The sequence below is a fragment of the Hyposmocoma kahamanoa genome, unplaced genomic scaffold, assembly GCF_003589595.1.
Source record: "Hyposmocoma kahamanoa isolate Upper Pololo Valley unplaced genomic scaffold, ASM358959v1 84, whole genome shotgun sequence".
Classification (NCBI taxonomy): Eukaryota; Metazoa; Arthropoda; class Insecta; order Lepidoptera; family Cosmopterigidae; genus Hyposmocoma; species Hyposmocoma kahamanoa.
In genome coordinates this window covers 5,105,078-5,128,753 of record NW_020654229.1, presented here as the reverse complement: position 1 = coordinate 5,128,753, position 23,676 = coordinate 5,105,078, and the positions used below count along the sequence as shown (strand labels likewise).

General features: G+C 35.3%; 1 protein-coding gene across 1 annotated transcript; it reads left to right on the top strand.

Annotated features, from left to right (window-relative positions):
- The first annotated feature begins 595 nt into the window (after positions 1 to 595).
- On the top strand, positions 596 to 22,931 carry LOC113234505 (ATP-dependent RNA helicase abstrakt). The gene is made up of 14 exons (XM_026469844.1): positions 596 to 830; positions 2,383 to 2,565; positions 4,491 to 4,658; positions 5,506 to 5,695; positions 7,941 to 8,077; positions 8,824 to 8,921; positions 10,232 to 10,395; positions 10,527 to 10,614; positions 14,097 to 14,214; positions 16,480 to 16,596; positions 17,372 to 17,497; positions 20,481 to 20,545; positions 21,493 to 21,592; positions 22,797 to 22,931. The coding sequence occupies exons 1-14, from the start codon at positions 611 to 613 to the stop codon at positions 22,883 to 22,885; spliced, it is 1,863 nt and encodes a 620-aa protein (XP_026325629.1). The 5' UTR covers positions 596 to 610; the 3' UTR covers positions 22,886 to 22,931.
- The last annotated feature ends 745 nt before the right edge of the window (positions 22,932 to 23,676 follow it).

Genomic DNA, 23,676 nt, shown 5'->3' with positions numbered 1-23,676 from the left:
GCATAACAATACAGGAAATAAATAAATAGACAATCATGTCTCATCAATTTAATAAAAGCAAGTTGTGGATTCTTAGACCTTTTGGAGGGAAAAGTTTCATTTTTATTTTGACTTTCAATAATTTTGTGAATTCTAGTTTAAAGTGGAATAGGATAGTTCTATTGTGTCTTAATCGAAGATTAAAACGCGAAATTATAAGAATCTCGAACTAAAATACCCGTATCGGCCTGTTTTAAGGAATCCCGAGTCAATCCAAACACGCCGCCTCAAATTGCTTATCCTTTTTGTGGCGACCATGTTTACAGAAACATAATTAAACTTCAGGCTGATGGCTTTGCCAAAGCCTTAATAAATTTAAAAAAAAAGGCGAGCTGTCAAAATGGTCAAAATGAAAGTTTGCTTTGTTTACCTTATGAGTAGGGTTATTTAATTTTTTTTATGGTCGGTCACATTTCTTACACGATTTAGTTGCAATGTGTTATTAGTTTTATATTTCATAGTGATGGCTGTTAACTAAAAGTTGTGTTGAAGAGACTTGTGTTATCTTCTTTATCGTGCTCAAAGAATCACAATTTTTCATGAATAATTTTTTATATAAGTAATTAGAACAATGTCAGATAAACAAGAAGATCCTCCACCACCGGTCAAGCGTTACAGGCGCGAAGAAAAGTCGTCGGAATCGGAGGAAGAAGTGGATAATTACGAACCATATGTTCCGGTAAAAGAACGTAAAAAACAGAAACTCATGAAACTCGGTAGGCTCGGGCAATTGGCTGCTGAGGCTTCTGCTGAGCCTAAAAGCTCCAGTGACAATGATCCAGATGATGACAGTACGTATTTCTCCATTCGTATGTTGTATACAGGGTGTCCCGTGGCTATGCGGAATGGGGAGAATACTTTAAATACCATAGATAGAATATTTTACTTCATGTAGAAATTATTTTATTTTTAAAATAAAGTATGGGTGCCTTCAAATTTAAACACTTATTTGAGTAGAGCACTGCAGTGGCACCACTACTACTTTCCATATAATATTTAGAAGCGCAGCTGCAGCACCACTGTCGTGACACGCGCACGCCACTCATGCAGTTACAGTTAGTGTAAAAAATTACACAAGCGCTAAATATGTGTGATGGCTGCCTGCCTGCTTCTATTAGCGTCCAATTTGAAATCGACATCATACTGCCTTCAATGACTTTTAAAAAGTTGCTTTAGATAGCCAGCTTTAGCTTGCCTTACCTGGGACTCGAATTGAGTAAATGTGAACAAAACTTCCTGATCCATATCCATACATATAATAAACTTCCGAAAAAAGCTAACTTATGTTTGTAGGTTCTGTTTATATTTAAGAGTCATGGAATAGTTTATAAGCTACCATAATTTATATAATGTACAAGGTTACTTTAAATTCTGAATAGATGATTTACAATGAGAAGTGCTAACAGGTTATTTTCAAATCAGTTTTCTATGCTGTAATAGCGGTGGCAATTTTTATTAAGTATTTAAGTACATGATAATCTATTATCTTGAAATATTAAACAATATACTACACTTGAATATTAAATTATACTTACTCCATGATAATATTCAAGAATCTTTTTTTGGATTAACCTGAAAATGACCCTAGTTTACGGTTAAATATTAATTAAGTTGGGTGAGTAGTATTCTGCCCCCATTAGTGGAAAGGGCGCTTGTGACAAAATTCGAACCTGATAACGGAATATTTAAAGAAATGAAATTTAAAAAATGACTACTTTTCTCCTATGGTAATTTCATATACACCTAGGAAAAAATAAAAGTAGTCACACATTCAGACTTTTTTACTTGACTGATCACAGCAGAATACGTAAAACATTTTTTTTAAGAAAATGTCACATGCGCCCTTTCAACTAATGGCGCCAGTACGAGTACACTAAGTATGCCAGCAAGATTTTTTTGGGTTATTTAGTTTGGTGGGTTCTGTATTTTTATTCTGGTAAATTTGTAAATAACGCAGTAGTAATCAGAATTTGGAATAAGCTCATTCTTAATTTATATATGCCACCTCCATGGCCGGTTAACATGCCACGCAGAGGTCCCAGGTTGATTCCCGAGCCGGGAGAAATATTTGTATGACCTAAATTTATTTCTCGTTAGTTTGGGTGTAATTTGTGGTTGCCTATGTCTGTGTCTGTGGCAACTGACACATGGTTTCTCTAGTGCGGGGGCTATTATAGTCTGTGCATTATATTAAATATTATATTATTTTAAATAAGTAACTGCTTATGATCTCAAATAATGCTGATTGAATATTGGCAAAAACAAAAATATTTTTACTTACAATTACAAAAATTTTCTTTATAATACCATAGTAAAATAGTTCCTATAATAACATCATTACAGCGTCCCAAGAAGAATGGGGTCGTCGCTACAATGTGTCCCTCCTCGATCAGCATAGTGAACTTAAACGCCTGGCAGAGGCCAGAGCACTTTCTGCAGCCGAACGGCAAGCCAGAGAGGAGCAGCATATACTGGAAAGCGTTGCCCAGAGCAAAGCGTTGATGGGTGTTGCCGAATTGGCCAAAGGTAAAAATAGTATTCTTTGTTTATTTATTTTTAATCCTAAAACTATGGGACTTGTTTGACATTGTGGTCAAAGGATTTGCCAGTCTGCGTTGTTGCCCATGTTACACCAGACCTACAGGAAAAATGAATGTTTTATGTGGAGAGTCATTTTGATTTTATATTGAAATTTCAATCAACGTGCTGCCATCTAGGTGTTACCAGCTGAACGACGACGAATTCGAGATGTTTACTAAGTTCTCTAAAAAATATCAATATCATTTTTGCGCTCCAAAGTAGTGAAATAAGCAATTTATCTGCAAATGAAAATGATGGCAGACTGAGTTCAAGTTTGCGGAACTCCGCGAACTGTTATCACAAGTGCCACGCAAGCTAAGCAATTCTACTGTATTGATTATTCACTTTACGTATTAATTACACACAGTAGATATCGACCCCCTCCTACATAATGTATCGTATGTCGAAATTGCCAAGTTTACAGGGGAGCGTTTTAAATAGTGATCATCTAATAGATCATCTAACTGATATCTTGAATTTTATAGTACAATGTGAGTAACGAGCTTTGCCAAATAAAACTGAGAAATGCTAAAGTCACGTGTTGTGTTGTTTCAACAATTTATGTCGATAGGATACTCTGCGTAAGAGGGGTCGATATATTCCCCTCAATGCTCTAATTTGAGCCTTTGCGAGAGCGAAAGTGTATAGGCATTATTTATGTACGCATGCTCCATCATTGACCTCATTGTAACTTTCCATCAGGTGAGATTGAAGGTCACATGCACACTCTTATTTAAAAAATATAAAATAAAATAGGCTTTATTTGACATGCATAAATTTCAAACAAAACAACGGAAAATTAATAAAAAAAAATCGATTAAGTAAAATAAAAAATAAAAAGAAGGAATTTTTTCTGAGTGTTCGATCTTTGTATTAATAATTATAACAAATTAGTGGAGTAATTTCACAAAAAAAATTGAATATCAATTCAATAAAAATTTAATTAATACAGTGAATAGCGACATCTCTCGCCAGAACTGGTAGCTGTAAAGGTACTAACTGGGTGATAAATCTTTCATAGATTTCTCATAGATGGCGCTACGACTAAAAAGTCGTTGAAAAACCAAATACAAAGAAACGACTCAAGCTCATAGAAAAATTCGTGAGGTCCGTTGGTTCGTTCCGTGGCTTAGTTGGTATAGCGTCTGCCACGGTATGCAAGAAGACGTCGGTTCGAATCCGACCGGATCGAAAAATTTTTTGTGAGTGTTCGATCTTTGTATTAATAATTATAATAAAAAGAAGCATAAAAAAAATTAAAGCATGTCAAAAGGGTCCATGACTCATCATCAGAGGACTATGCTAATTACATAGCCCTCGTTATTCTGTCATGGCCCGTCGTAATATGGAACACCATAATTAAAATAATATATCGCACTGCTACTACAACAGTGTTGTAACTCAAAACATGTGACATTCAAGATTATACCATCGTGGAACGTAAAATTTGATTCTCTACATGTCAATAAAACCGTCGTTAGAATATTGTAAAAAACAACTAAAAGATATCTACTTAACTCAAAATGAGACACGGTTTATGTGAGCTAGTTTTGGCCAATATAGTCATTATTAAAAAATTTGACATTATTTTTTCTCTTTTATTTTTAAATATGTATATTTGGCAAGTAGGCCATAACCTATACATAAATTCACACATATCTTTCACGGGAAGCGAGTAATTCGTTTTTCGTCGATTCTGAGAAAATACGCTTTTTGAGTTAATACACTATTGTATTAACAGTGCGATATATGTCACATGTTACGTACAAAACAAAAATCAAAATTAAAATAACTGTAGACATTTATCCACTAAGACCTTTTTTCTTCTCATTACAGCCATGGTCGGTAATGACTAATACTTTGTATTTCAGGCATTCAATACGAAGAGCCCATAAAAACTTCCTGGCGGCCTCCTCGCTGCATCCTCCAGCTACCCGCAGAGAGGCACGACCGCGTTAGACAACAACTTCGGATTCTAGTTGAGGGAGAAGATGTACCACCGCCTATAAAGACTTTTCAACATATGAAACTGCCTAAAGGTATATTATGATGTTTAAAACTATTCTTCTTTTTCTTAAGTTGCCTCTCCAACTAATGAAGGTTGACAGTCAGCTCAGCATATTTATCTTTATTTCTGGCGAGTCTGGACATTTTGGCGGCACTCGCTACCCTAGTCCACTTTCGTATTTTCCTCAGCCACGATTTTTTCCTATGACCAGCTTTTCATTTACCAGCCACTTTTCTCATCATTATCAGTCGCAGAAGTTCGTATCTGTCATGAGTGTCAAAGAGTTCGTCCAGGGAAGAACTGCCACATTACCTATTTCAGCTGCCAAGCAATAATGTTAGCATTACTGCGTTCTGGTTTTAAAGGGTAAGGGTGCTGGTGAAATTACAGGTACATGGGACTTGTCAACTTATGTCTCAGGGTGACGGGCGCAATGCCTCTAAAATTTTTGCGATTTGCTGTTCCGAGTGGCATTGCAACTGTTATGGACTGGCGTGCTTACCATAAGACGCACGACTTGCCCGTCCTGTCACTTGGTGTTATTAAAAAAAAGTCATGCGCCTGATGGTAAGCTACACGCTTGTCCACAGTTACAGTGCCACTCAGAGCTTTGAAAGAGATCTAAGAGGCACTGCCTTTGCGCCCGTCACCCTGAGACATAAGTTGACAAGTCCCAAGTGCCTGTAATTTCACCAGCACCCTTAAGCCCTCAAAACCGGAACACAGTAATGCTGACATTACTGCTTGGCGGCAGAAATAGGTAAGGTGGCAGTACTTCCCTGGACGAACCCTTTAACAAGAAGCTCTACTGCTATTAAAAAGTTCTCTTTTGCCCCCTTTATTTGACAGAAAATAAATTTGTATAATTCACGTTACAGGCATTATCCGTGGTCTAGAAGCGAAAGGCATAAAGAAACCGACTCCAATCCAGGTGCAAGGCATTCCAGCTGTTCTAAGCGGTCGCGACATGATCGGCATCGCCTTCACCGGGTCCGGGAAAACTCTGGTGTTCGCCCTACCGCTACTCGCTTTGTGCTTGGAGCAGGAAATCAAGATGCCATTTATCAGGTATAATATTCACACTCATCAAAATTCTACACCGATTCTCTTGTAGTAGAACCGGTTTCCTTGCGCGGAGCAGGATCTAAGATCTTTGCGATTTAAAGCTCTGAGTGGCATTGCAACCGTTATGGACAGGCGTGTCGCTTACCACCAGGAGCACGACTTGTCCGTCCTGTCATTTGATATTATAAAAAAAGTAGTTTGTGTAACTTTTTGTTATTAAGTGTTATCTAATGTGTCTTCCACCGCCATGATATTCAATTTTATGAAATGACTCCACTAGTTTGTTATAATTATTATTAAACAAAAGACAGAAAAAATACACTTCGATCCGGTTGGATTCGAACCAACGTCTCCCAGCAAACCGTGTCAGATGCTGTGCCAACTAAGCCGCGGAACGAACCAACGGACCTCACGAATTTTTCGATGTGATTGTTGCAGATCTTTCTTTTTGCATGGTAACGAGTTTTTGGTGTGAGTAATCTTTGAAAGTTTTTCTTCACTCAGGGAGGTACCGTTACAGCTACCAGCCGCTGACTAGAGATGTGAGAACTTTAATCATAATTATAATTAAGTTTTATTGAATGTCAGAATGTTTCGCTATCATGATATTAAATTATTTTTTGTGAAATTACTCCACTAGTTCATTATAATTATTAATGGAAAGGTCGAACACTTAAAAAATTCTTTTCGATCCGGCCGGATTCAAACGTCTGCTAGCAAACTAAGCCACGGAACGAACCAGCGAACCTTACTAATTTTTGTATGTACTTTTTTTTCTTATTTTATTTATTTATTTCTCCACAGATATACAGTTTATACTTATTCTAAAGATCTTGCTAAGCTGGGTTGTGGACAACACTGTTTTCAATTACATATATGTGTACCTATTCTAGTTAATTCTTCATTAATTATATAGCTCAACTAATTTCCTAAACTAAAACTGTCTTTTCTAATATAATACTATCACTATTCATAATTATAGGTACACTATAACATTTCATCATTTAGCAATGTATTTTTGTTTGCTAGAAGACGTTAATTCGAATTCAGCTGGATAAAAGGAATTTTTCTTAAGTGCTCGATCTTTGCATTAATAATTATAATAAACTAGTGGAGTAATTTAACATCATGATAGTGAAACATCCTGACATTCAATAAAACTTAATTACAACTATTAAAGCGACATCTCCCGTCAGCTGCTGGTAGTTATAAAGATAGAAGAAATAGATTTCTTACAGATGGCGCTACGGCTAAACAGTCGTTAAATAATCAAAACAAAGATACGCAACTACCACATAGAAAAATTCGTGGCTTAGTTGGTATAGCGTCAGGAGGACGTTGGTTCGACTCCAACCGGTTCGAAGCAGAGATAGACACGTGTCCGGGTTAAAATCAGGTTAAAACCCATTAATGCTTAAAATGGAGAGCAAAAATATTTAAACTAAATATTTGTTGTAAATCGCGTTTTCTTGAAATTCAATGATATTTGTACAAAATGTTTATTGCTTTCTGATATAGAATTTTTCAATATTTGCCTTTCTATTGAATCGGTTCGCTTGAAAATTGCTTTGAAATAATTCTATACAAAACATCGTTAGGTTGTATGCACTTGAATCAGTTTTCGTAATAATTTAATCGTAATTTGCAATCCTTCGTAGTGTGTGGATTTCCATATTTATCGTTTAAAAATATTTTTTACATCGAAATTTCTATTAATATGCAATTATTCCGTATACCATATTCGCAGTTACTGCCACCGATTTGTGAGCAGAATTGGAATAATGCCCGACGCTATGGGTAAAAACCCGGCTTAAACCCGGGCGGGTTGATTGGGTTTTAACCCACTGTTAATGTCTGGTACGAAGTGATTTTTTTCTGAGTAAAGAAAACACATTTATTTGTTTACCACAATTACACCACAAAAGAAAAAAAAGAAAACAAAACATAATAAAAACGAGTCGAGTTCATAGGTTTTCGCGATAGTTACACAAAGGAAATTAAACTATTTTTCCGGATTTAAATCTGTCAACCGTGACCACGGGACCTGTAAAGGGCCCGAAACGTCGGTTTGTTTGAAAAAAACAAATATACGCGATTTAAATCCGGAATAATAAAAACATTCAAAGTAAAACATAAATAAATAATCATGAAACAAAAACAAAAACACAGCAAAAATAATAATGTAAAAAAATTTGATTAGAAAAGTGTTCAATCTTTGTTTAATAATAATTAGAATTGTTAATTTCAGAAACGAAGGACCCTACGGTCTTGTGATCTGTCCGTCTCGGGAGTTGGCGAAGCAGACGTATGACATCATTCTACACTTCAGCAAACACCTTGCCGCTACTGGCATGCCAGAAATACGCAGCTGCCTCGCTATTGGCGGTAGGTATATGTCCCACTGAGCTGTGGTAGCCTAACGACTTGGCCTCTTAAGCACGCCGTGAGTTTCTCGGAATATGAAATTTAATTAAATAAGTGAAGCCCATTGCGCCAGTGTGGCTGGCTATGACCTAAAACCCTCACCTGAGAGGAGACCCGTACCCAGCTGTGGAACGTTTAAATTGGTTGATGAATAGTAACACTGGACAATTACTCTGCCGTCTACAAATTAAAACGCGGTTAAGTGACAAGTTGCCAAATACCCTTTATAAATAGCCATCGAGTATATAACCAGAAATAGAGACGAAAAAAGGGCCATATATTCCTGGTAACACATTAGCGATACAGCTCTTATAAATATGAACTCTCGTTTGCGCGGAAATATAGACAGGCCAACTACTGACCTGTGTGTATGTCTCCTTATAATATATATCCAAAAAATATTCTGTATTTATTGTAATAAAGATAATATCTCTAACAACGCCGTGCTGTTCTATTTGGTGACAAAACAAACGGAATCACATTTCATCGGTAATTAAATATTAAATATCTAATATACGTTTAAGTTAACTGGTCGATTTGAAGTGAAACAATTGACGACACCCGTCAATTGTTTCAGCTATTGACCTCTTGATGGCAGCACATTGATTGAAATTTCTATATAAAATTAGAACGTAACTTGCAATAATAGATATTGAACTGTCAACGATACGACGACGACGAAATTTCTACCTATATTTCGTGTGCAGGAGTGGCTGTGTCGGAATGCATGGAGGTGGTTCAGAAAGGTGTTCACATCATGGTGGCTACACCGGGCAGACTGATGGACATGCTCGATAAAAAAATGGTAAATAGATTTTGTAATTATTTATATTTTTTATGAGAAAAAAATAAGTTCGACAACTCGAATTGTAATCAATTAGTGATGTCCTAATGCGTTTCCTATTCGATTTTTTATAACAATCGGTTTTATATATGAAGAAGTTTAAATCGTGAATGTGAGAGGGATCAAAAAAGAAGATATTGTCCCACTGGGATGTCATGTTGCGTTTGACAATTTGTGTATTCAAGAATTAATTAATTAATCTTTATGAGGATCCAAGCGATGATTCCCGTTCACATGGAGAAGAATCCGACGATTAATTTATAATAAACAAAAAAAAATATTGTAATTATCGAGTTCTTAGGTTTTCGCGATTGTTACACATAGGAAATGAAACTATTTTTCCGGATTTAAATCGCGTATATATGTTTTTTCAAACAAACCGACGTTTCGGGCCCTTTACAGGCATCTAAATCCCAAACAGACATAAGACTGCAGTACTAATTATTATGTTGTAGTTTATTCTAATTTCTATTAATAATTAATAATAAATTAAACTTAATAAAAATTCATTCACTAAAATAATTTGTAAAACTTAATGTAGCATAAATTGGAATGTATTCTTTGTAAAATTAAAAATAAGGTATTTAATTAATAACTATTGTAACTATAGTGAAAAAATAGGGTGGTTTGCATTAATATTAGACATAACTGGTTGAAGACTGTACCACCTCAGTCAACCGTGACCATGGGACCTGTAAAGGGCCCGAAACGTCGGTTTGTTTGAAAAAACAAATATACGCGATTTAAATCCGGAAAAATAGTTTCATTTCCTAAATATTGTAATTATTTATAATTTATTTCATTTCATTATAATTTATTAGACAAGTACCAAAATGTATCAACTGGAATAATCTTCATTACATAATCTGTTGGGTTGATAAATATCGGAGCTAAATAGCACGTTGCTTCACTAAAATTAAAAAATAAGAGTCGAGGACTTATTGCATTTTTTATGTATGGTTGTATGTCAATGATTACGGAACTTCGGAGGCATGCTTATGTCAAAAGTTAAACCTTGTTTACTCCGTCCAACCATTTATGTATATTTAAAGTAGGATATAATATCTGATACATTTTTTCCTATTAGATTGATGTTGCTCCACACAAATTTATATCTATCTAAGTGCCATTAGAATCTGGTATGTTCACCTATACATGGTGTTATTCAATTCAACTAACTTATTCATTCGTTGTTACAGGTACATGATCTTCACCATATTCAACATTATCACTACACATCCCGTGTAATAATTGTATTGTCTTTTCTTCAGGTGCGCCTAAATGTCTGTCGCTACCTTTGCATGGACGAAGCAGACAGAATGATCGACATGGGCTTCGAAGAAGACGTCAGAACAATATTCTCTTATTTTGCTGGCCAGAGACAGACGCTACTGTTCAGCGCCACTATGCCCAGAAAAATACAGAACTTTGCCAGGTTAGTAAAAAAACCCAAATGTAAAGAAAAACATTACTTACAATGTTTTTTTTTTCTTATTTAGCGCCCTTAATGTACTATTGTTTTAAATCAAGATAATTTGTTAGCACAAAGTGTGTTTCCTCTCACAGATCGGCTTTAGTGAAACCGGTGACAGTGAACGTTGGCCGCGCAGGCGCAGCGTCACTCAACGTGAGACAGGAGCTGGAGCCTGTCAAGGTACGTCTTTACACCACCTGGTCCGTGACCAAATATGCTTACCTCCATCATCGTTATCCTACCTTTTTATCGTCCTCTTTTTTGGTTCTTGGTCACTTATTTTTAACCGACTTCAAAAAAGGAGGTTCCCAATTCGACTGTTATGTTTTTTTTATGTATGTACGCGATAACTCCAGCATTTGTGAACCGTTTTTGATGATTCTTTTTTGTTGGAAAGAGAGTGCTTCAGTAGTGGCCCCGTTTAAATTTGAAGAAAATATTCGACCTCTAAGGGTGGCAAACTAGGGGATGAATCCGATTTCGTGTACTTTCCGGTAACCGATTACAATAAAACTTGGCAAATAGATTACCACAAACTTTTGAGGTTGATTTTTTTTTATTTTGAACCGTTCTCGAATTCCCTTTTCTTTCACCTTTCATACTGTTGGTGACCAGCTGAGACGCAGCCTCCTTCGTAGTTATAGTCTTTTTACGGTAATCTATCACAAACTCGAATTTCTTTTTTCCGAATTTTATTACTCCGAAAACGGTTCGACTGTTTTTCGTTAGTGCGATGACAGTTTTGGTATAAATTTACAACACAGAAATGTGTTACAGTCGAAGTATCGTTGGTCCAAAAACCTATTATTAGAATAATTATTACACATACGTATTCTTTGGGCAGAAGTTTGTTAGGTCTAATCATGTTTGTTATTACTGTCTGTTTTCCATATAATTTAGATTGCTGAAAATTCGTTTCGACAAAATTATTATTCTTAGATAAAATTGTACCGCCATACAATTTTACTGTAAATTTCTGGACTGTACTTTGCTGGTGCACATCAAGTCCACTTACGTAATTTTCGTCATACTATTGTGCTACGACCCCCTCCTGTAGGTTTAGGTTAAGTTAGTATATGAAAAAGCCGCACGAGCCGAGCGAGCGAAGCAAGCGTGACGCGGCAGCGGCCGGCGAGTGCCAGAGCCAAATTTGTTTGCATTACCTAGACGGTACGACCCCCTCCTGTAGGTTTAGGTAAGGTTAGTATATGAAAAAGCAGCACGATCCGAACGAGCGAAGCGAGCGACTACAACTCGATCAAATTAACTTTCATCTCGTTTACCATATTTTCTAAAGATGTGAGGTGCTTTAATTTGACGAGTTGTATTGTGCGACACGTTCTAATACTTTTAATATCTGTAATAAGAAATAATATAACAGAAATGTATCATGATATAGTTTTTTTACAAAATAAAAATATTCAATTAGATACATTGGTCAAACGGTTTGTTGGAAAAATAAAAATAGGGCAAAGAATAACTTGTCAAAATAGTGAAACATAAAATGGTGTAATGAAAAAAGCCGTAACGTGTTTTCGAACAAATGGAACAAAATCTATTCAATAAAAATCTAAAGGTTTACGAAGAAACAAAATTCTGTTTCTGGCTTGTGATAGGTAACCTTTTTCCTACATGTTACATTCCCCAACCCGCATTGGGACAGCGTGGCGGACTATAGCCTAAAACCCTTGCCTGAGAGAAATAGAAATAGAAAAAACATTTATTCCTTAAGTAGACAACACAGTACACATGCATTTTGTAATAATAACAATAAAAATAGTACTAACTACAAATAAATAGAAGAGTACAACGCGTGTGTGCTGTGCTGCCAAGGAAACCGTGACCCACTCAGCTTATTGTCGTCTCACTTATGGTGCTACGACGCTGATTTTCAGCGGATCCGGCAACAGAACACACGTGACACGGAACATAGTAGCCGTGACAGATTGACAATTATGTCCTTAAAACGCACAAAATATGTCAGAACGAACAGATTATTGACACAGTACAAGAAGTAATGACGTTACCATTTACATAATATATGAGAGAGGAGTCCGTGTCTAGCTGTGGGACATATCAATGGGTTACTTACTGTATGTTACATTCCTTTTCGGCTGTCTTTCTTTTTCAAAGTTTTTGCAGTGTTTTGCCTCTGCAACGCTGCCTTCAGATGGCATGTATTTAAATGATCGTTTTAAATTTGCAAAAGCTGCATTCAAAAAAATCTAAACGGTTATGTTTTTCATGATTGAGAGGCTTTCTCTGAGACATAAAATAAATTAAATCAATGAATATTCTGTTCTGTATTTGATTTTTATGTTGGGCTTCAAAACTAAGACGAATGAGGAATCAAGTTCATATGGGTTCCAGAGGCCCGATTTATAATACAATGTAAATGTTTCAATTTAATTTAATTTATAGTTTGATTTCATTGATTTTCGTGGAGGTGATTCAATTGCAAGTTATTATAATTTTCATTACTAACATAGGATATAAGCGTATTTGTAACTAACAACTATGGACATGGTCTGAAATAAACAATTTGAATTTGAATTGAAAATAAAATTTAGATATTTATTTTTAAAACTAAGTAAATTTTGATATTATTTCTATACTAATATTAATTATAATACACTTCCGGACACATAATACGAGCCACAATTCAGTATTAAATGCCCTAACCTTAAACAATGTTTGATTGATCAAAAACTATTACGCAATTTCGAAACTAGTATACTAAACGTCTCTTCCATAAGTCCTTGTTGGGAATTTGGATTTGCAAAGCCGGGAGGAAACTTTTTCTTCGATGATAGCACTATTTTTGTATTCTAACCTTTCATAACAAAAATGCGAGGTGACTCCAATTATGAAAACATTTTCGGAAACGCAAGTAAATTGGCTTCTGCCTTTTCTCATATCGCACTGTTAATACAATAGTGTATCAACTCAAAAAGTGTATTTTTTCAGAATCGATGAAAAACGAATTACTGACTTCCAGCGAAATATTATTAAAATTTATGTATAGGTTAAAGTTTATTTATTACAGACATCTAAACAATTTCCTACTTGTCAAATAAAAGGAAAAAACAACTTAATATTTTTTAGAAACTTATTTACTGTTTTTGTCGACTAGTTTTATTGGCGTGCAGAGAATCAAATTTTACGTTCAGAAATAGTGTAATCGTGAATTTCACATATTTTGAGTTACAACACTATTGTAATAGCAGTGCGATATCTAACCTAACCTATTGACTGGAGGCTGCACCAAGCAACCAATATTTACTAGGAGATCAATATCAAAAGATATGCTGATTATAAATGTCATCAATCGTTAATAGAAAAGACCAACTACAAAAAAAAGGTCAAATATTATTTTTGAATAAACATAATAATAGTGTTACCTTGAAAAAAGTTCATTCCTTACAAAAATATCGTTTATTTAAAAAAGTGCACATTTACTATAGCCCAATTGTCTTTAAGAATCAAATAATGTTGTCCTTTTTACAAATACCCATGAATATCTTGGCGAGAACGGGGATTACGTACGTATGACAAAAACGTAACTAATGTAACTTACACACGTGCGGCAATTCCTTGATTTCCGGCCTCTGCAAGTTCGCTTAGAAGAGTAAATATGAAAAATAATTTTAACGTTTGTCCAGGCCGAAGCACGTACAGTTCATCTTCTACAGTGTCTGCAGAAGACTCAGCCCCCGGTGTTGGTCTTCGCTGAGCGGAAGCAGGACGTTGATGCCATCCACGAATATTTGCTTCTCAAAGGTACTGTATATTGATATTTTTTCACCAACATCGCAAATTGGTGTCTCAGATTGTGTGAGATCATGAAAATGAAATTAAAAATAGTATTTTTATTTTGTTATACCCTCTGCCATTACTTTCCTTTTTATTTTCATGTTGTGGCATCTACAGGTAGTGCATTTAGAATTAAATGTATTTTTTAGTCTTCTTCATTCCTAGGATTTATTGTAACTATTACTAGCTGTCCTTAAATAAATAAATAAATAGTTTATTTCTTATCGACTTCTTAGGTATTGTTACACATAGGAATGAAACTATTTTTCCGGATTTAAATCGCGTATATTTGTTTTTTCAAACAAACCGACGTTTCGGGCCCTTTACAGGTCCCATGGTCACGGTTGACAGTCAACGAGTCAACGATTTAAATCCGGAAAAATAGTTTCATTCCTAAGTTTATTTCTTTTTTTTCTCAAACTTAAATTACAATTACAATATACAGTGTGTTTTTTTAATTGGGGCAGTATGGGAAAATCCGACACCGTAGGAGATACAATGAAACTACCACAGGAACCACTGAGACTTTTTTTGTGAAAACAATCGTGAGGATAATTAATATGGTTGTCCATAAAAATGAATAAAAGTGATTAATTATTTTTTTTTTTGGTGCTGATCGACTTAGTCATGAATGTGAGGATAATTTCACTGCATTGGAGAAAAAAATCGCGACAGCAGAAGTTATTCATTGTGTATGAACAAAACTTTTTATTCAATTTGACAAGTTCTGCTGTCCCAATTTATTTCTTCTAATACAATAAAATTATCTTTCAACTTCCTCCGTGACCGAATGCCACGCGGAGGTCCCAGGTTCGATTCCCAGACCGGGAGAAATATTTCTCAGGTCTACATTTATTTCTCGTGAGTTTGGGTGTAATTTATGGTTGTACGCGATACATGGTTTCCCTAGTGCGGGGCTATGAGTGTGTGCTTTAAAGAAATCTTAATATAAAAGTAATGGGCATTAAAAAAATTAGCAAATTTAATTCATTTTGTATGAAAAATATTTTATGAAATTGGACCAACTTCTGTCCCGATTTTTTCGTGCCATTTAATGAAATAATCCTTACATAAAACTGAGTCGATCGGCACTAAAAAAAATTTTGATCAATTTTGTTAATTTTAATGACAACCCTTGAAAAAAATTTGACTATGCCAAAATTGTTTTCACAAAATCCGTCTTAATGGTTCCTAAAACAGTTTCCTTGTATCTTTTATGGTTTCGAATATTCCCATCAGTCCCATTAAAAAAACACTCTGTATAATATGAAATAGAAATGAATTGCTGCACAATTCGGCATGGGAGGCACTCTTGTTCAAACAACTATATAAAAGAATGGCGCGTGCAAACCCCGTTGTGTCACTCGTTTATGCGAATATGTGCATCCGTACATTTGGATAGAGTTATACTTGTCATATTATACAATCGTTTCCACATATATCTTCTTTGGCCAACAGATTAAACTCTGCTGCATACGCAGTCCGTAGAATACGTGAGCTTACCGATGTTCCTACTGCTAGACTAGTTTTCTTTGGTTACTTCCATAGTATAATGTCCTACGGGATTCTCATGTGGGGTAAAGCGGCATATATACAAACCATATTTGTATTGCAAAAACGAGCGATTCGTTCTGTGTACCGTTTAGGTTCTCGGGTTTCTCTCAGAGAAAAGTTTAAGGAGTCTGGTATCATGACTGTGGCATGTCAGTACATTTACTCAAATATTTTGTATGCCCGTAAAAATATACATAATTTCTTTAAGAAAGAAGATATTCATAATATTAACCTTAGAACTAAGTCCAAACTCATGATACCATGATTTCGTTTAACTAAGGTAAACGATTCTTTTATGGGGAACTGTATACGTTTTTACAATAAGATTCCGAAGCATATATTAAGATATCATTTCGTAAGTTTAAAACTTACATTAAGAATATTTTAATTAAAAAATCATATTACAAAATTGAAGAGTATGTGTTAGATAAAGATGTATGGAAAGACAACATGAGTTTAAATTCCACACAATTATGTTTCAAAGTGTATTTCATAGCATTTAACTTTATTTGAAAAGAGCAATCCCTAGAATTTCTTGCTCGTTCTTCTCAGGGAGATCAGCGTAGTGAACGAGCAGTAGCTTAAAAAATAACTTATTGAAATGTAAAAAAAATACCTATGGAATAAAATGATTATTTGACTTTGATACTATGGTAGTCAGCATTATCTTCGTTGCAGGAGTGGAAGCAGTGGCTATACACGGTGGAAAGGACCAGGAAGAACGATCGCGCGCTGTGGAAGCCTTCCGAAGAGGCGAAAAGGATGTATTAGTGGCTACTGACGTCGCCAGCAAAGGTAAGATCGTTAAAATTACAATTCTTTATTCAGATAATGATAGTGTAAACACTTCATTTGAAATATTAGTGCACGAAGGCGAGCTTATATCATCAAGGGATTTCTTCCAATTAACCTTTACTTTTTTTTCTTAAGAATTCTTCTTTACGACATTATATTAAACTACGGTTTGTACAAATTATATCAGTCACTTTTGTCTGTCTGTCAGAATTTTGACTAGTTATCTGTCAAAGTTTAACTTTAACTGGACTGGACTTTAACTTTACCACTCTGGACTGCCGCACACGATTCCTGGGCCGGGAGAAATATATGTATAACATACATTTATTTCTCTCATGAGTTTGGGTGTAATTTGTGTGTGTCCATGGCACCCGCGATACAATTTTTCTCCAGTGAGGGGCTATAAGTGAGTGCGTTATTATTATTATATAATATGTTTACACATAAATAAAAATTCCTCAATACAATTCCAAAATTCCATTTCTGTTAAATACACTCCCGGACACATAATTTGAGCCACCTCGCGTTTTTGTCTTAAAGAACTACAATACAAAAATAGTGTTAGCATCGAAGAAAAATGTTTCCCCCGGTTTTCCAAGTCCAAACTTCCAACAAGGACTTATGGAAAAGACTTTTAATATGCTAGATTCAAAATAGGATAGTTCTTGATCAATCGAACATTGTTTAAGCTTAGGGCATTTAATACTGATGCGAGGTGGCTCGAATTATATGTCCGGGAGTGTATGTGTCTTCATTCTGACTTAACCGGTTCTAGGTTTGGATTTCGCTAACATTCAACACGTTATAAACTACGACATGCCGGAAGACATCGAGAACTACGTGCACCGCATTGGACGAACGGGCCGAGCGGGGGGAGAGGGGGTCGCTACCACGCTACTAGGTACGTTAAACTGTTGAATACATATAGTCTTATAGATCGAAAAATGTTAATGCACGCTTATACGATAAGAATTTAGGGTGTTTTTTAAACGGTTACCAGTACAATTTTTTTTGCGGCATATTACACTCCATTTATTTAACTTTTGACACGTGCTTGCCTCCGAAGTTCCGTAATTATTGACATACAACAATAGACAAATAAAATGCAACATTTCTTGGACCCTGATTTATAATTTTAATGAAGCTCCGATATTTATCGAGCCAAAAGATAATGTAGCGAAGATTATTCAAGTTGATAAATTTTGGTAACTGTCTAATAAATCGACCCCTCCTACGTAAAGTATCGTATGTTGAAACTGCCAAGTTTACAAGGGAGCGTTTTAAAGTTCTAAATTCACAGAAAGAGTGATCATCTAATAGATCATCAAACCGATATCTAGGATTTTATAATATTCTATGTGAGTACGAGCTTTGCCGAATAAAACTGAGAAAGGCTAAAGTCACGTGTTATGCTTATTTCAGTGAATTCAGAGCGTTAAAACGTTCCCCTGTAAACATGGCAATTTCGACATACGATACTTTACGTAGGAGGGGTCGAAATTACAATGAAATTAAATAAATTATAAATAATTATAATACATTTTTATTGTTGATTCTTCTTAAAGTTAACGTTAATTATTTATTCTTGACTACACAAATTGTCAAATGCAACATCACGATCCCAATCAGACAATATCTTTCTTGAACCCTTTCACATATACGATTAAAACTTCTTAATAAATAAAATCGATTGTTATAAAAAAAATGGAACCAGAAACGCATTAGGACATCGCTTATTGATTATAACTCGAGCTGTCAAAAGTCAAATGAATTGTTGGACGGAGTATAAAATATATACAAGATTGATAAATATTTCCTAGTTTTAAAAGCTTCTTTTATTGCTTATTCACAAATTCAACTGACAAAAATTTAACACGTAAAACCAAAAAAAAAATTAGCAAATCCCACAATTTAGCAGGTTACCTGTTGTTCTTAAAGAGCATGAGATGAATCTTCATATAAAAATTATGTACAAAGTTAGATATTTTATTCTTAAATCGCATAGAGTATCGTGTAATAAATTATAGCCTTGTCTTTTTTGAAGACGGAGTAAATTGATAATTGATTGCGCAAGTGTTGCCCTCTTTTGAGCAGCTAGTGACTGCAGTCGATAAATATTCTATCGACTATCGACACAAGTTCATTCAAATTTTCAATTTTTTGTTCATACACTGTATTTAGGACTATGTTCATGAAAAAGACAAACAGGAGACATATTTTAAAGTTTTTCATTTTAATTCAATATAGATAATCAAATCCGGCTAATCTTGTTAAAATGTATATGAATAAAAATTGATCTCGGTACTAGTAGGCCAACTGTCAAAATAAGAATAAAGAAGGCACTAACGCAATTTAACATTCACAATTCAGTAATTTTTGGCAATATTTTATCTTCTTTCACAATTTATCGATAAAACTATCGACAACAACTACGTAACTATTTAAAATTTTGTGACAACTGGCAACCCTGTAAATATCATTTTACTCCGTCTTCAAAAAAGACCGACTATAGCACATTCGGTGTATCGTATATTTTTTGTAAGGCTGTTATTTAATAGTAAATACCTATACCATTTGATCTAGAAAACAGTTTTTCTTGCTTCTCCTCCGATAACTCGAATTAAACACGTGTTCGTTATGCGCCCACTAGAAAATATGATTTTAGAATTGAAGTTAATAAAGACTGATTAAAATATGTTTTTGACTGCCTAAACTCATCTCAGCTCAGGGCTCATTGAAAACCAGCACCACAGTCAATTGCGGCTGTGGCATAAGCTGAATGAAGTCCTTTTGCATACGCCATAACCGCACACATGACAGTACAACATTTGTAGTTGTTATATTTAGTATTTTTCTGTTTTGCTCTTTGTTTGTTACTGCCTTATTTTATTTTAATTTTGTTAATTACGTCTTTTTGTTTTGTTTTGCTTGTCTAAGTGGTATCAATATTTTTTTTTTGTATCTATGTGTTGTGGCGTTGCAATAAATGTCTATTCAATTCTATTCTATTCTAAACACGTAGCCTTTAAGTATAGAAACTCGCTTTTGAAATATTCACGGAAGTCTCGTTTTTTCTTACTCAAGACCTATAAATGTACATTTATCCTTTAGTCTTTTAATACGACACCCATGGGCAGAGGCGGCTCGTGTGAAGTTTCCGTGGGAGTTCACTTACCTGTACATATTTTAAATAAAAAAAGAAACTCACATTATGTTGTTCCATTTGAAATATTGCCACTAAACAACACTACGCTTCTTAACAACGATTGAATAATAACAATTTTTACAACACATCAAAATGCGTGCGAAAAAGATAGTTTGTTTATTTAACAAATAAAATTGACAACAGCGCGCGGAGGCGGAGTGCAGAATCGCCTCTTCGGCGTAACAGGCGGGCACGCCACGGCGACGTTGCGCCGCTCAAATCTTGCTAATTTTCTCATACTAATCTTTATTTCACGTGTCACGCCGTAATGAAATTTCTGAAATTTTGTAAACAACTTCGTTCAGTAATCTAATTTAATAGTATGTTTGTCGTTCCATAATAATAAAAAAATACTGCGGCTACTATATACGTAATATATATAATAATCATAATAAATTTATTTGTTTCCACAAAATTTTACAAAAATTACAATTGCAAATTATACAGCGATTCCAGAAATACAATTACTTACAGAAGGTGGAACAGGAAGTAGCAAATGACCACACTGACTCTTGAACTAGGTAAAACCTAGTTCAAATATGAAAGCATAATTAATAATTTTATTTTGGTGGGTTGGATAGGAGTCGGAGTTCACTGCACCAGCACTCCTTAGGACGAGCCCCCGTTCTGCCCATTGGCAATCTGGTAACACAGCTGGTAATCAAATTATTACTTACAGGTAGAGCAGCAGACGACAGTGTTTTAAGAGATTTGGCGCATTTATTGAGAGAAGCTGGACAAAAGGTGAGATTATAAACATACATACCATCAACAACAATCTCCCGTAGCCGCCGCGATAAAGCTGTTATATCCACATTTAGCTCTCAAATTCGAGTGATAAAATGTTATCACAATTGCTTATATGGCGAGCACTGTGACGCCATATTTTTATGTCATCGCGAGCTCCGACGACCATAGACTGCAAAAGATTAACACAGTGCCAAACATGACTGCAAGATCACATCTGATTTTAAAACATTTTGACAGTTCTGCACAGTAATTTTATCAACGTGAAAATTGAGCGCGACAAACGAGATAAAAAGAAATAGTAAAAACAAACAAATTGATATAGATAAGTTATTAGAAATAGGTGAGAACATTTTTAATACATATTTAATTTCAAACCGACAGTGTTTTCCTGTCACTTTGAAATTAAATAGTATACGAATGACATACAAATATAGCGTAATTTTGGAGATAAATTATTAATATAACGCAATTTTGAGATAAAATATAATACATATACACAATTTTTGAGATAAGAGTATGTTAGCTGTCAAGTGCGATATCACCATATCATATCATTTACCCATTCATACGTCTCACTGCTGGACATGAGTCTTCTCTCAGGCGAGGGTTTAGTAGCAGTAGAGGTCCTTGTGAAAGAGTTCATCCAGGAAAGTACTCCCACCTTATCTAATTCTGTCGCCACGCAGTAATATGAGCATTACTACGTTCCGGTTTATAAGGGTAAGGGTGCTGGTGAAATTACAGGCACATGGGCCACCACAATACTGTGGCGCCACCGTCTATGCGAAAAAGACACGGAACTAAAGTCGAGCGTACTACTTACTGGCTGTTTTGAGTTTGTTCACTCGAAGTAAATTAAAAAATTTGGTACTTTTTACTGCCGCGACCTACGTACGTACGTTTAGAACATGAGCAGTGAAAATAATATTTTTATTGTTCAGGTGCCATCTTTCCTATTGGACATGATAGGCGAGCCGGAAGTACCAGTGCCGGACGGACAAGGCTGCTCTTACTGCGGCGGATTGGGACACAGAATCACAGGTATGTTCCACTACTGGGTCAACGACATTCTCTTTAACGCTAATGGGTTGTAACTTACAATAAAACTATAATGACAAAAAACAATGCGTCACTGATGTTCTGATGTTGCGACTGCTGGAAGCGCATTGTATGAAACTTCAATATAAAAGCAAAACGTCGTAACTGGCAATAATACGTATTGAATTTTCAATGATAGGCCATGGGGTATAGTTTGAATTATATTAACACTCCAGAACTCAGAAAAAATTCCTTCGATTCGAACCGACGTCTCCTAGCAAACCGTGCCAGAAGCTATGCCAACTAAGCCACGGAACGAACCAGCGGACCTCACGATTTTTTCTATATCGACTCGTCCGAAGAACAGTGTCCGTTGTGATTTTAAAGCGAAAAGAGAATAAATACGTTACGAGAGTAATTTCGTTATTCACACTAAGGCCCATGTAAAAGTGTTTTAAGAATGTATATATCTTATTTCCTTTCGGAGATATAAAATCAAAGAACACTCGATCTGACATCCACAGCAAAGGAGAACGAACGAAATGTACTATGTCCTGAGAACAAGTACCTAGTCTTGCACATAGATCTTTGTTCTACGGATGAGTCGCTTTGCTTGCGTCGTATCTTTGTATTTGGTTTTTCAAGTGTTCGATCTTTGTTATTAATAATTATAACAAACAAGTGGAGCAATTTCATAAAAAATAATTTAATGTCATGGCAGTAAAATATCGTGACATTCAATAAAAACTTGAAAATTACAATATCTACCATTGACTTACAATTATATGGACGTCGGATCCGCGCTAAAAAGTGTCCGAACTTATAGGGCGTTAAAATCGTATACAGAGCGTCATTCATGCTTTAGTCTTCGTTTGTTCGACTGACAGCGAAGCAAACAAAATTAGACAGTACTGCGATGACATTACAATTTAAATTCAACGTTTTAGCTTTTTCATATTCCTTTACATGTCAGTACGTTTAAATAGGTTGACTTGGGACATTTTTTTCGTGGTTTTTGTATTAGACCCGTCGTCCATTTATTTGTAAGTCAAAAAATAAGTAGATATCATGTGACAGATCGGCCTTTTTTACTGATCGCAACAGTACACATAACAATTTTTTTTTAAATGTCACATACGCCTTTTCAACTAGCTGCGGCAGAGTTCTCTGTTAATGGAATATTTATTTATTTACTTCTCTATTACAGAATGTCCAAAACTGGAAGCTGTGCAGAACAAACAAGCCTCCAACATCGGCAGACGAGACTACCTCGCCAATACAGCAGCCGATTATTAAATGTGCTTAATTTATTATTAAGAAAGTTTTACTTGTGCTGTAAGGTTTAAAATAAAAATTAGGTTTCTCTATACATATTTCTTTGTGTACTTATTCCTCGTTTGCAGGGCCCGTCAAAATAACCTGGGCACTAAGAATTCAATGTTGAAGAAAAGGTCATTGACCTTCAGAGAGTGCGCACTACTCCCGATTTGTATCAGGCGATCTACTCACGTTCTCCGTCTGACGTCCATCCTAAACAATGACTGTCAAATAAGTAATACCATAGATTTAGTATATATCTATGGTAATACTCGACCAAATTCATCGAGTATATAACCAGAAATGGAGACGAAATAAGGGGCATCCATCCCTGGTAACGCATCAGTCAAATGGTACTAATATCACTTAAATATCAGCTCTCGTGTGGAAAACTGAAACAGTACAGCGCCGACAACTAACCTGTGTGTACGTCTCCGTATATTCCAAAAATATTCTGTATTTATTGTAATAAAGATAATATCTCTAAATGTGATCTCTAAATCTGTTTCACTCGGTGATGTGGGAAAAAACAGCAAAATATGTAATTAGATAATTGCAAAACAAACGGAATCACATTACTTCGGTGATTAAATATTAAATTAAGTAATTTTTCAATTTTCGTTCGTTATAGCAAAGCTCAAGTCAAGCTGGTCGATTTAAAGTGAAACAATTGACGACACCCGTCAATTGTTTCGAATTCGGGCTGGCCAATTGGGGCGCAGTTGTCACCGTAATGATTTGGCAGAATAGTTTTTAAACAAATTAAATGA